Genomic DNA, 13,884 nt, shown 5'->3' with positions numbered 1-13,884 from the left:
ACTCTGCACATTCAAACTCCTACTTCTAGCTTTTCCCTTGGATAAAATAAAAACACATTTATTAAAGTATCTGTATATTCTGGTTCCAAAGACCTGTGGCTGACAGAAGGATTCCCAAGTCTCTAGCACTCCTCTTCCTTTGTTGGCGCAAGACAAGATTTTGTTTTTTAATCTGCAGAAAAGCATATTCAGTCAAGTTAAATGGTTTGTGAATCAACACCTAAGCCTGTGGCCTCAGAGATTTATTTTCCAACTTTGAAATCCCAGCTGTGCATAAGAAAGTTGCTTCATACAAAGAATAGGAAAATAATAAAAATAAACACAAAAGTGCAGGGTCATCAAGAGCTTACACACACCAAAAAGATAAAGTGAAACAAAGACAGCTTCCAATCTCAGAACAGTCAATTCAGTGGAAAAAAAAAAGGTGTCCAGAGTGAACCACAATCTTTTTGATAGGAATGAGAGGAGAGGCTGGTACTGCCCCACGGAATTCCTCTTTAATGTGGCTTTGTTGCTAAATAGCTCACTAGCAATAGGTTGGCGGAAATAGTTTAAGAACTACCATAACCGAAAGGGCAGCACAGTCTACATTTCAAGCTGAGAAATGATCTTCATTTGCTATTAGTAAAAATTTCAGTGAGGAGCATATATAATTTTATTTACCCCCACTCTAGCAGTATTTAAGAACCTTCAGTATTGCCCATCTGAGACAAAAGAACAGAGGGATGGATTCCATGGCTTAGATATCAGTAGAAGAAAAAATTCCCCCCACCATTGGAATTAAAAAGACAATTGGTTTGCAAACAGAGACAAATGCTCTGCTGTAGGTCGTTTCTCTGGAGCTCGGAGTCCTCAAACCAAAGTCAAGTTCTTCTTGACTCTGCCCTCCTCTTCAAACCACTCTTTCTCAAGCATGTGCATCACAACTCGTTATTGAAGCCCATTGGTGGTGGAGAGAAGCTAATGCACACGCAACCACTGCTGTCAGTTTCCTCTGTTTTGATGCTACCTTTAAGCCCCCTGTAACTGACCCATCATCTTGGACAGCTGAACCTGCAACTGAAAGAAATGAGCCCACATCGTTTTGCCACAGTGCGACACAGACAGGCAAAACCATGGCCCTGAAATAATCAAGATTTGCCTGTTACTGCTATTCTCCCAGAAAGGTAAGAGAAATACCATTGCCGAAGTTGCTAACTGCTTCAATTTCTCTCCCAGAAGTGCCACTCAGTCTCATTCCTCATGGACGGACCCAAGATGACAGAGATCTCCTTTGTTCAGTAGCCTGGTCAGGCCATTCACTGCACTCAGCCAAAACATTTGTGTTATCAATTTCCACAGATTAATCTAGTAGTATTTTTACCTGTGATGATATAGAGGTCACTTCTAAAGTAATGCCTCCAATTAATTTCCATAGGAATTACAACAAAGAGCACAATGACAGTGTTTGGTGGACCAAATTCTCAGATAGAAAACACTATTTTTCAACATAGTCACTACCATTAGCTATGCATTTTCACCAGCCATGAACAAGAGCCTGCATGCTGCGCCTGTAAACTTCTGCACCAGTAGAGGTAACCCACTTTTGCTGTTGCCATTGCTGGAATGCACCACCTACTCTCAGAGTGCTCACAGCCACTGCTTGGTCACCATCAAAGTTCAGCAAGCTTTGATGAATGCCAGTGGGTGCCATTTTTTTCCACAAGGAGGAATTCAGTTCCACACCTTTGCTTCATGTGCACTTCCATGTTAGATGCTATTTATCAGACTGCCCCTCTGCTGCCATCTGCCTCACAGAAACAGCATGCAATGGAATACTGGGAGAAGGTTCAACCACTACTGCCATACCACCATCATCTGCCTCATGCGCCAACATAATAAAATAGGAGGCATTACTTTTGGAGGAGTATTTGTATTAACTAAAGGCAGAGCACTGGAAAAACAGATGTCATCTTGGAATGGATGTCATCAACTTGGAAGACTGGAACAAGCCCTTCTCCTTGCTCTCTTTTGTGACCTTTATGATTTTTTATTTAGTTTTCAGTGCAGCATACATGGCAGTGACTTGAGGCTCTTCAGTAATATCTGTCATTTGCATGTCAATCTTTTAAAGGTATAATGCCAACCCACTGACTAGCCAGATTTACTGATCCTGCCTTCATTTTCCCCTGATTGAGAAGGCCTCTCTGCAGTCATGTGAGAGTCCAACACAGAGAAAACAGAAGAGGCCCCAAGCATTACCCTTCCAAAAGCATGGAAGTTTCAATGTGCTGCATAGTGAAAGAAGGCAGGTTCCTCAACTGTCATGCATGAGCAAGGAATATAACTCAGAATATAGCCCTCCCTACCCTGCTTTCACCTCCCTTCCCCAAAAAAGCACTGAAACCAGAGAAATTTGGGAATAGGATGCATATGTTTCCATCCTCTTCTATCCTCACCTTAGTTATCTAAACTTATTTCTAGCAGGTCAGACAACTTTATTTTGAGTAATAGCATTCTACTGCAACTTAAAGATTCATACTTCAAGAAAAGTGAACCCAGAAAGGAAGTCAACAGTGATAAGAGAGTTGATTATTTGATATTTTCCATATGTAACCAGAATATGTTTTTTAAAAGCACAGATTATTTCATAGCAAATTCAAAAGGCCTTTAAAAGAAACCCATCCTCCAAAGGTTAAAGAGAAATGCTCAGTAAGAAACCAATTCGACAATAAAATAAGAAACAGTTTCCACTAGGGGAAACATCTGTATTAAAATCACACACTGTTACAGTGCTTATTACAACCACTGCTAATAATCATTTACAATATTATAAATTCAGAAACCTATAAAATAAAATATCTCATCCTTGCTCCTGAACAACCATCCCACAACAGTGAGTCCTAATACTGCAAGGATTACATGGCATATTGTATCTGCTTATGCCCTTCTCTTACACTTCTCAAGTAACAAGAGAGTTGGAGTTACTTGTCAGATGTTGCTTCTTGCATTTGATACTGCCCTTAAAATATGCTTGAAGCTTCTTCTGTTCTCATTTCAACTCCTGAAAAATATTTGTTCATCTATTACTAAATCTCAAATGAACCCTTCCTAAAATAAAAGAATATTTTAAAACAGTAAAAACATTAGCTAGTAGGGTAAAAACAAAAGCTTGCCTGCTTAGAGAAATAAAGAAAATGTGGTAAGTAATCTAAAAGTGGGATTGTGCAGCACTGTGTCACGTAGAGACACTGGCCCTGGGCACACTCCCATCACTCACCAACAACACCGAGACATCGGTGTGCTATTAATGCTGTCTTGGCTTAAACCACGACATTTACTGAGATGCTTTGAGAAACATGACCACACTAGCACAGTCCTCTGATAAGGATAGCATGCTATGATGCTCAACAGGACACTTAGTTGAGCCTTGAGTCCTGAGTCAATACAACTCTATTTGGACAGTTGTGTCCACTGTCCAAAACTGCTCATTCAGCACATGCCTGGGTATTGCTGGAGAACATGGTGTGAATGTATGAACATATCTCAGGATTCAGAAAAAAAAAAGCCAATCTTCATTTTTTTTTACTAGTATTTGACAGATACAGGATAGATGTTCTTCTCACGTGATATATACTTGTGAAGGCCTTTCCGCTTTTTATTTTCAGATAGATCTGGAAATTGCATGAAACACTACAAATAGATACATGCTATTTTGGAGAAAAGCAAAAGAGAGCTCAGTTGACCTGGACTTCTCTGTAATTAGAAGCCAGTCTGACTACCAGTGATACAGCTTGCTGCAGACATCGATCTGACTAGTAAAAACAATTTTATACACAGAGGAGTTGGGGTTTTGTTTCTAAATATCCAGGGTAATGCCTTCTTAAAAACGCTGAATGAATCTGTCACAGGGTCTATCTTTTCCAACAGTGGTTTGTGCTGCTGGGAATTGTTCTAATTATAGCTAAAGGACTTAATGGAGACGTGGATTAAAGGCAAGACTAGAGTAATCTTGTCAAAACAGACAGAGATATGGATGAAGCAGTAGTGGTCTTATGCAGAATGTTTCCCCTTTCGACATTCTATGAGGGAAAGAAGAAAACTGCAAGCCTCATCAAACTGGAGGCAAGCAGGTCTTGAAAGTATTCAAGTAACTGGACAAATGCAGCTGTTGCTGAAAAGACAAGGGCCAGAATTATGTGCTGGCACTTACACACCCTTTTGTGTGTAAAAGACACAACGATGAGGGAAAATATGTCTGAACCCCATCTTACAACCTCTTCTGTTTCTTCACTTTTCTGTCATAGGTACCCCTTTGAACAGTAGAATTCAGTCCTAAAAATTGCAACATCAAAAAACCCTATTAGACCCATAATTAACATCTGGGCAGGCTGGCTGGGAAGAGGCAATTTCTTTCATGTCTCTATGAGCACAGTGTGTAAATGATCTACCTTACCTTAAAACAGAATAACATTGCTCTTTCACTCTCCTGCCTCCAATTGCTTCAGCCCCTATCCTTTGCCCAGTAAGAATGAAACAGAAGCCTGAACTTTACCTTTTACTGTTTTTGTTGGCCTGAATTTAGACTTTTACAGAATTTTAAATTTTTTATATGTTTTTATAAAATCCCTTCAACATATTTTTGAGCCTTATAATACGCGTGTTAAGTTATGTGATTTCAAGGTGATGTAAAGATCTGATTCATTCCCTCTGGGCTACAATCACATTGCTTACGCAACACAGCACAAGAAGATGTGCCTGGAAAGGACATTAAAGTAGAAATTAATCTCATTTTATTCCTTCACAGAGGCAGCGACCAGCCCTGCCAATCATTTCTACTCATTCAGATCACAAGGTTCTTAGTTATACAGAATATAGGAGCTTAAATATGGAATTCATCAAATGCTAATGTGCTATATCTGTAACACAGGTGTCCTGTGGGGAAAAGTATTACATGTATTTCTGAATTAAACTTAAAATATATATATATTTTATTATTCAAAGATCATAAAATGATATCCTTAGTTTCCAGTGCATCTCATTAGAAACAAACTCAGAAAGGCAGAAACATTGTACAGTTTGGCTGTAAAAACGCTGCATGGGCAAAAAGCCCTGAATAGATGCCACAACCCTTAAAATCCAAGTTACTACCATTGATTCCATGAAGGTAGTTTGTAACACTAATAAGAGTCTGCTGGATTACTGACACTTGTGAAAATAGTGGGAGAGATGAAGAGAAGAAATAAAATGGGTGCAACAGATATGAGGTATGTATCGAGAAGGAGACAGACTGAAGAGCAGGGCATATCTACCTCTGGCTGAACTTTTTTTCTGGCAAGTAGAATCAAAATAGAAACTTTCAGCCGTTTAAAAGGAACAAAGCAGAGGTTCTGCTGTTAAAACATAGCACTCAGAATTTTCCTAGAGAAAATAAGTAGCACTGACAACTGGGACATAGAATCTGAAATTTGACAAGAGCTTCCTTGGTGCCAGAGAAGTCTATTTTGCTACCCAAATTTGAAACAACCCATATTTGGATAGCCAGAAAGGACCTAAGAAATTGGTTGCGCAACTTCCCAGGCAGTATGTCCCTCCACACTTTCTGCCTGCATCATGGTAATCCACCCAGCAAAGCTACCGGGGGTCCAGGTAGTCCTTCCTTGCAAGCTTCTCCTCCTGACAGGCTCACCTTGTTGTGATGTTACTTTGCAGAGGACTGTAATAACAAAGGCTCCAAGGCATGGATAGAGCATTATCTCCATCAGACATGGAACTGAAACCTGGACCACTCTATGCCTTGTTAGGTTATCTAACAGCTATGCATGTTAAATACAAAGCCCAGGCAAGGATCAGAGAAATAATCAATGTCAGGTGGAACCCTAGTGATGTAATTAGTGAGAAAACCTAATCAGTGAAAATTAGAGCACCCTGAATCAATTGTTTCCTAAGACCAGTCAAAGGGTAGGATATGCCACCATTGTCCATGCAGAGAAACCAACACAGATTAGTCAACGGGAAGACTCTTTCCTCAGAAAACTTCACAAACTAAAGGAATGACAGAAGTACAGGACTCATTATGGGATGTAGCAAGAGTAGCACTTTGGGAGCAAGCAAAACTTAAAAAAATAAAATTAATAAATATGGGAGTTTTGAAGGGGAGACCAGGAGTAGAGCTGTGTGTGCCAGTAGCTGGCTGAGCTGCGAGCCCCAGAGGCTCCTGGGTGCTGGTGACAGGAGTGGGCCCAGTACCAACAGCAAGAGTGACCCATGTGGTGTGGGACTGTATTGCACCAGTAGGCTCCAGTCCTGACCAGCAGGAGGGGAGCAGCACAATTAAGCCACTTCGGCTGTTCACCTGAGTACTGTTTGCGTGCAGGTGAGTGTTGGTGAAGACAGTGCTTCTGTGTTAGCCTATGTGCCTGGATAGATGTGTAGTGCATACATGCTCTAACATCTCTTACAGGGTGTGAATAGTTTCAGAGAGTCAGAAATCACTGCACTACCCATGACCGTGAGACAGTAAATATAATTACAGGTGATCGTCAGGAAAATCAGATGAGATCTTTGTGAAGTCTCCCATAACAGTTGTGGAAGTTCTACCTACAGATATATTTTTATGCTAAATATAAGCATATCAAAATATGATTTAATGCACTAAGTAATGAGCACTACAGATATTCTCCACTACTGATCAGACAAGCAGCAGATTGCTCATTCTCTCCCGTCTTTGTGATTTTAAGTCGCAGCCAAGCCAGGCTGCTTTCCAAACATGCTAGATAGCTTTGAATGTTGCAACATTCTTGTTTTAAATCCAATATCAATGCAGCATGCATTCATTAAAATAAAATAAACTTACCTCCAAGCTGTAGAGATATTTGAAACTGCTTTTCTGATTGGCTGCCTTTTCCACAGCTTGAGCTAATTTTACTGCTCCTCTACCACCATCCGACCAGTGACTGCAGGGTACAGCATCAAATGCTCCAGACTGCTTTGCAATCTCACACACAAGATCAACCTCAGCAGGAGAGTCAGTTCTGTCAACCAAACAGTTCTGTTTTGTTTAATTACTTCTATTTTATAATCTTATGCACTTAACCTTACACTGTATCAGCAGCTGTACAGCAACTTTTTAAATAAGTTTGCATATGCACAGTACGTTTACATATAGCATATGAATTTACATTTCAAGAACGCCTACTAAAATTGTTGTAACTGATTAACATGAATGTTGATACCTACATAACATTATCTACTCTTTGTCATTTTAAGCCTTAGGAACAATCTAAGGGTTGAAAGGATTTTCATGATGGAAATTAATAATTCTTCAACAGTTACTTTTCTTTGTGCCAATGCTGCTTCATTCACAAATCAAGAAAAAAAAAAAAAAAAAACTGTGAAAATTGATCTGTGGATTTACTTACAAGAGTAATGAAAGAGTAGACTTACTTGAAGACATTTAGAGCAACCACAACGGGAACCCCAAAGAGCTGAGTAATTTGGATCTGTTTCTGAAGATTACAGCAGCCGTCAGCTACCAGCTGGAGGTTCTATGCAATTAAATACAAAGTAATGGAAAGGGTCAGATACATCAAGCCAGTTCCAGCCAAAGAATTTCCCATAAATTAAACTGAACGTAAACAGTGCTGATCATGACAGTTGTGGGCAAGTAAAATGCTTCCAGACAAAACACTTTGGTACTTATTAATTCTTATTTAAATTAATAAGTATCAGACATAATTGTCTATGCGGCATCCAAAATTTGTACATGATTACATTGATTTCTTCTGGGACATGAGAGGACAGTGCAGCTGATGGTTGGCTGTCAATTGATAGAAACGATACCAATAAATGGTCTGTGGGCAGGTTCACATAGCCCTATTCCACTTCCCCTTCTACTCTGACCAAAGGCTTCCCTGAAGGAGATTCCTAGAAATACCGTGGACACACGTGTTGCCAAAACTGGTCACAAGGGTGTGGATGTTAAAATACCAGACAACAAAGACAAAGAAAACAAACCTGAAGAATGCATTCTTGTTTGAAGAGTGACCTCCAGGGTCATATTAAACCTGCTGTTTAATGAAAGTGCTAAGCTGCCATGAATTTCAGGGAGTGTCTTTGACCCCTGCACCACTTGGCCCTTGCGCTGCCTTGAATGCCAGAACTGCTTGAGGCTACCTGATGGACTGGAACGAAGAGCTGATCAGTCTGAAAACTTAATGGTCCTGGAAAATTTACTGAAAAGTTGTATTTCAGCTGGTTCAGTTCCTCAGTACAATCTACCATGCAGTCACACACAGAGTACACCCGAGAAGGTTAACACCAAGTGTCTGGGGAAAGTTTAAATGGCTTTAATTGCTGGCAATGTTCATTAAAGGTATTTACAGAATGTTAGTATTAGAGCATATTATTGTCAAACCCGAGGCTGCATACTACTCAGCTTCTCCAAAAGCTTTATAAAAGCTCCTCTTACCTCTTCTGTGTATTCTTTTTTCAGAGGGGCACCAGCAGATACCTGGAATGGTAATATAAGTCATCATAGATTTAATAAAATATATCATAACTCTAAACAGTCGGAAGTATACTTTTGCTTATTTTCTATACCACCTGGAAGTATAAACATTGCGTAAATGTCACAGTTTGATTGCAGCCTCTATTTTATTAAAAGTTACACTGATATAAGGAGAGTAGCAAAACCTCCCATTGCATCTAAACAGCAAGACTCGGCAACTAGTTGTATAAGATTTATTAGAGAATGTAGTTGAACTCTGTTCTACATTCTTAATAATGTACCAGCAATGCAAAGACAATGGAAAGCAACTTCCAACAGCTGACTAAAGGAATAACTAACACGGGCAATCTGAAGCGGAATATCTTCTCTGGGTGTGCTGTAATTATTGACAATAGAAAGAAATTGCATGTAAGTAACTTACTTTGCTGAGAAACAAAAAGGTATACAGAGTATGACTGGAGCCAAGTAAGATTGGACTTGGTCACATTTGTCCCAGGCATTGGTCTTGGTCCATTTTACAGCTAAGTTCCAGTTAAACTATCTGTCACTCTGGGTGCCTCTATGATGTATTACGTAACTAAATGAAAGCTTTATACTTCTAAAGATACAGTTCAAAAATAGAGATCACTAAAAAGTCATTCTAGTAATGTATTTGCTAGACTGAGTGATAAGGCACAAGAAATATTCCTCCACATATAAAATAAAGACAAATTATTTTAATGTTTATTTTAAAATAAACAACATTTGCATTAGAAGTGGTCTAAAATGATAGAAAGTTATATAATTATGTCAACTTTAAAGACTGAAAAAGGAAAAGCTCTGCTCTATGAGAGGATTTACTATAAGAATGACCACACAGTCCACAGTTTTGTGGTTGTGAAGGTAATTCTAGTGTTTTTACTAAGTAAGATTGTTTTCCTAGCAGCATCACTCTCTTCCATACTGCTGAGCAGAACAGTACTTTTAGGAGTTTAGTGTCTGTCTGTTTGGCTAGCAGAGTTCAGGTTAATTGTATGACCTAGGAGTAATTCTAGGATCAGTAATCTATACAAGTGTCACCTTGACTTGAAGAGCAAAAATTGATACACTGCTCACTTGGGGTACACTGTGGAAACACTTGCTCACTTCCTTCAGTTACTTTATCATCCCCTGAGTAGACTCAAAGGACAGAATGAGTTCCTGTGACTGCACTGAAAGAAATCTCAAAACCTTCATTAAAAACATTCCCTACTTCTGTTCACATACCGCAGCCTGAACTCTCTTCTTGTTCCTCCTTAGCTGCCAACCTTCTATCTTGTGACTACTTCAGTGCACTTAGAAACACTATTTCAATGTGCAAGGAAAAGAAAACATATACATTTTTTAGCTTTTTTCCCCCCTCCATACAACCAAACTTCCATCTCCTGAAAGATGCAGTACTTCTTCAGAACTTTCATTCTTCTTCTTTCTTTTATGCCTTTCCATTCCTGCACTGCCTCTGGAGACAACAACTATATGATAAGCTACATTGGAGACTATATGTAATTAGTGCTCCGCAAACTATCCCTATTATTTCTTAAATGAAGATATTTCACATATTTCAAGCTTTACCAATGATTTTGTCTTCAAAGAAAGGTGCCAAAACTTACACTTGGCCCACCTCCATGCATCTTCAAAGCCCTCACTGTAGCAACAAGTACAACCACACTGGGAACCAAGCCAGAGGCTCTGCATTTGATGTTGAAGAATTTCTCCATCCCAATGTCAGCACCAAAGCCAGCTTCAGTTACTGTTAAACATTAAAAACAAAACAAAACCACACATAAAACATGCTTTTGGTTAAACACGAGGGGATACTTCTACGTTACCATACAGTGCTTTTAAATATACGTTAGTATTCATTTTTGGATAAACTTTCAAATAGGGGTCTATTTACATTACTGAGCCTGATTAAAAAACTATTCCCAACTCAGAAATAAATTCTCTTATTCCTGATAAGTACAATATGCCATCAAAAGTAGTCACATGGAGGGGAGAAATACAAGCAATCCAATTTAGTTTAAATCAAAGTCTTTTACAAACATCTAGCTCACCAAAACGGCTATTTCCATATAATTAAATTTATTTAGAATGTTTGAAAATTCATATACTTGACTTCCTTACATTATTACTTATCCTTTGACTTCACTGAAAATATGCTTCTACCACAACGAATGGATCTAAATTCCACTGGATTTGCTGAACTTTTGGTCATCTCTTTCTTTTGTGGAATGGATGTTTAATTATAAACACAAACCAGCATCTATAGTCATGTCTCAGTCTTGGAGATATTATTAAAAAGCGAATTCTCTAAGAGGACTTTGCACTAATGAGCTGCCAGATATTAATTTAGTGTGACACAGGAAAAAATCTGTGCAGAATTAGGATATGCCAAGCAAAGTATTTTTAGTAGAAACAGATAAAATAGAAAATAATCTGTATTAGAGGACAATCTCTTCAGAGCTAATTTGCTCTGGTTTGTCAAATATCAATTACTTCAATTGCCTCTTTTGAGATCCCCAGAAGTTGTTCTTACTAGGCAAACATAAGCATACAGCAATTCGAAAATTCAAGGAATTAGATTTGCTATTGGCTTAAAATTTTCCACTGTAACTATTTCCCACTAGGACACTCTGAGGGCGTAGGATCAAAGCATGCTTCTGGAAGGTGTGAAGGGGCTTTCAAGCAGACAGGCCAGAGTGGTAAAGTAGCGTGCTCCAGAGGCTCCCGGACCTGACTCCAAGCAGGGCCAGTAACATGTTCTCATATACCCAAGCCCCACTCAGCATGAAAAACTCAGTGAACTCCTATTCAGCCTCTCTCCCTTGCCAGCAGCTTGGGCTCCCATGCTTTGAAAGGAATCACAAGCAACTTCCTGATCACTTTAGGGCTGGAAGCCTTCGACAGGGCCACAGAGGATGCTTCCAGACCAGCACTGCTGCTGTAGAAGAAGGTCACTCTCTGTTGGCAGCTGATGGGCTTTAGAAAGCCCAAGCCTCAGTGCATTTGTCCTCACGCCACCAGCCCCTTTCAGCCCTTTGCTTGGCATAGGCTGAAACAAGGGCTTGCAGAGCTCTGCTCCGAGGGAGGAAACTGCTGGGGCTGGGGGAGGAACAAGAGCCAGAAAAAAGGACAGTGGGCATGGGCGAAGCAGAAATCTCTTGAGACAGTAGCATAGCAATTATGTCCCCCAACATCACTGTAATGTGTATTATCTTTTTTTCTGAATAGCCCTGAAAAAAATAGACACATCAAACGCAGAAGCAACAACAACAACAAAAGGAGTTACACAAACACAATGACTCACAGCAACAAAGCTAATGTCAGGACAAGTCATATTTAAAGCAGAGCCAGTGATCACATGTCTACTTTCCAGTAACCTCCATTCTTCTCCTCCATTCTCTTACAATGCACAAGGTGATTAATGAGAGCTCTGTCAGGAATATATAAGCACAATCCATCTTTCATATAAACAACAGATAAACTACCAAGTACTTGAGAGGGTGGGAAAATAATTTGTCTCTTACAGATGTTGCCAGTATATACATGCAGCAGCTTCCTAACATTTGCAAGCAAAGTTTCCAGGGACTTAATCCCTTCTATGACAAGCTTTTCCAAGTGTCAATTTTCCTTGGACTTGGGATTCCCCTTTTCCTCCCTTTCAAAGAGCAAAAAGCAGGGATAGCCAGAATGGCACATGTAGCACTGCAGGGCTCCAAGGAGGTGTAGACTCCCTTCACACAGCCCCGAAAGCCTGGGCAAACACCCAGACAACTTATCTGCTTAGCTACACATATATATCATGATGCTCTGCGATGCTTTCCTTTGATATGGAGGGCAAAATGCAGACTTGCCTAAACCTGATGCACGCAAACAGCCCAGCACTGGAAAAATGAACACAATGTGGGTATTCAGCAAAGTGACCAGAACTACCGCTGTGAATGGGATTTCTCAATCTGGAGAGAAAAATCAGTGCTTTCTCAAGTGCAAGGAAGGAAATAGGATGCAGTATAAAAGCTGCCTGGATTAAAGCCGCTAAGTCCATTTTATTTCCTCTGAGAAATAGAGAGAAGATGGAGTAATATGCCAACCTATTATATTTTAAAATCTTTGTGCTGAAACACTTAATACAATTACTTTCATACTGTTTCCTGCTTTCAAATTAAAGCAACAATGAAAAACAAATACAGACCATCAAGTGGAAGCGTCAAGCTGGTCTGCATCCAGGGTTTATGAGATAAAACAGCTAATGATTTTAAATGAAAGAAGAGGCAGGGAAAGTAACACATGGATTCTTTTGTTCCTGTTACCATTTCTTGTATATGATTTTTCAAGAGGAGGCAATTACAGTTTGTATGTGTTCTGATCAAGATTTGGGGAACCAATATCTATCTAAGCAGAAGCACAGATTTGATAAAATGTACCTCATCTGAAGGGAAGTTTATGATGCAACTCCTACTGCATGTCTGTACGAGGTTGTTTTTTTTTGTTGTTATTTTTAATTATTTTATAACTGTCTTTAAGAATGATATCTCCTCTGTGTACTTCTCAAAGTACACCAGACAATTAAGAGAGCAGTTATCTCACCAACTGCAGTGGTTGAATTCTGGGTTTGGAGCCCCTATGTCATACCATGCAACACACCCCAGCCACTCAGTATCAGCATCCCCTGAGGTCCCCCTAATGCTCTGCTTCCCAGACTGCTGTCCTGCAGGAGCCTTGTAACAGATAGGGGTGCTGGTATGACATGAATTGCTTGCTTTGATTTATTCCTGTATTCTTCATGATTGTGATGAAAGTAAAGAGGTAAATGATTCACCTTCAGCAAGCTCAGAGGAAAAACACGGGTATTTGCAGTTCAGTGCTTGCCTGAGACAGCAATCCCAATGCAACATAGCCAAACAATGGTCGGGGTTGTTAAGGTCCCAGGTTTTGCCTTCCATCGCAAATCTTCCCCTTGCACTAAGTCTGGACAACAATCTAGACAGTACTAAACTATTAATTTCTGGGCATAATTTTCAGCCTTTACAGCTCTCTGGAATGTCTCACTACATGGTCATGTAGAGTGCAAAAGTATCATAATGAATACTGGAATGACAAAAATTAAAATTGCATGTATTGGAAACGCACTATCATTAGGTTACTTTTCATCATGGCCCATAGGTGAAATCTAGCAATTAATACACACACCCACACATCCTCAGAAATAAATTCAATCAAAATTAAATATCAGAAATAAATTCAACAAAACGTTCCAGTAAGTTCAAGTAATTTCTTCTGGTAGGAGATGTACATGAGGGTGACCAAAAGCTGAGCTCATTCTCACACGTCAGATTAACTCACGGGATCTTGTTTCAAAGTGACCGTTTGCAAAACAC

At 39.5% G+C, this 13,884-nt stretch overlaps 1 protein-coding gene across 3 annotated transcripts in view; it reads right to left on the bottom strand.

Moving 5' to 3' along the window:
* Window positions 1-13,884, bottom strand: part of MTHFD1L (methylenetetrahydrofolate dehydrogenase (NADP+ dependent) 1 like) — a 142,336-nt gene that overhangs the window by 53,260 nt on the left and 75,192 nt on the right. For 2 of the 3 annotated variants that reach the window (XM_004935617.5, XM_040697653.1), the window contains 4 exons: window positions 10,117-10,256; window positions 8,450-8,491; window positions 7,426-7,526; window positions 6,836-7,013 (listed from right to left, as the gene is read on the bottom strand). In XM_004935617.5, coding sequence (XP_004935674.2) covers window positions 6,836-7,013; window positions 7,426-7,526; window positions 8,450-8,491; window positions 10,117-10,256 — 461 coding nt within the window. Of the gene's footprint in view, window positions 1-6,835; window positions 7,014-7,425; window positions 7,527-8,449; window positions 8,492-10,116; window positions 10,257-13,884 lie in introns of those variants that run through there. The other variant, XR_003074319.3, reaches the window with a different exon arrangement.

This window comes from Gallus gallus, chromosome 3 (assembly GCF_016699485.2).
Source record: "Gallus gallus isolate bGalGal1 chromosome 3, bGalGal1.mat.broiler.GRCg7b, whole genome shotgun sequence".
Classification (NCBI taxonomy): Eukaryota; Metazoa; Chordata; class Aves; order Galliformes; family Phasianidae; genus Gallus; species Gallus gallus.
This window is presented reverse-complemented; position numbering and strand designations above follow the sequence as displayed.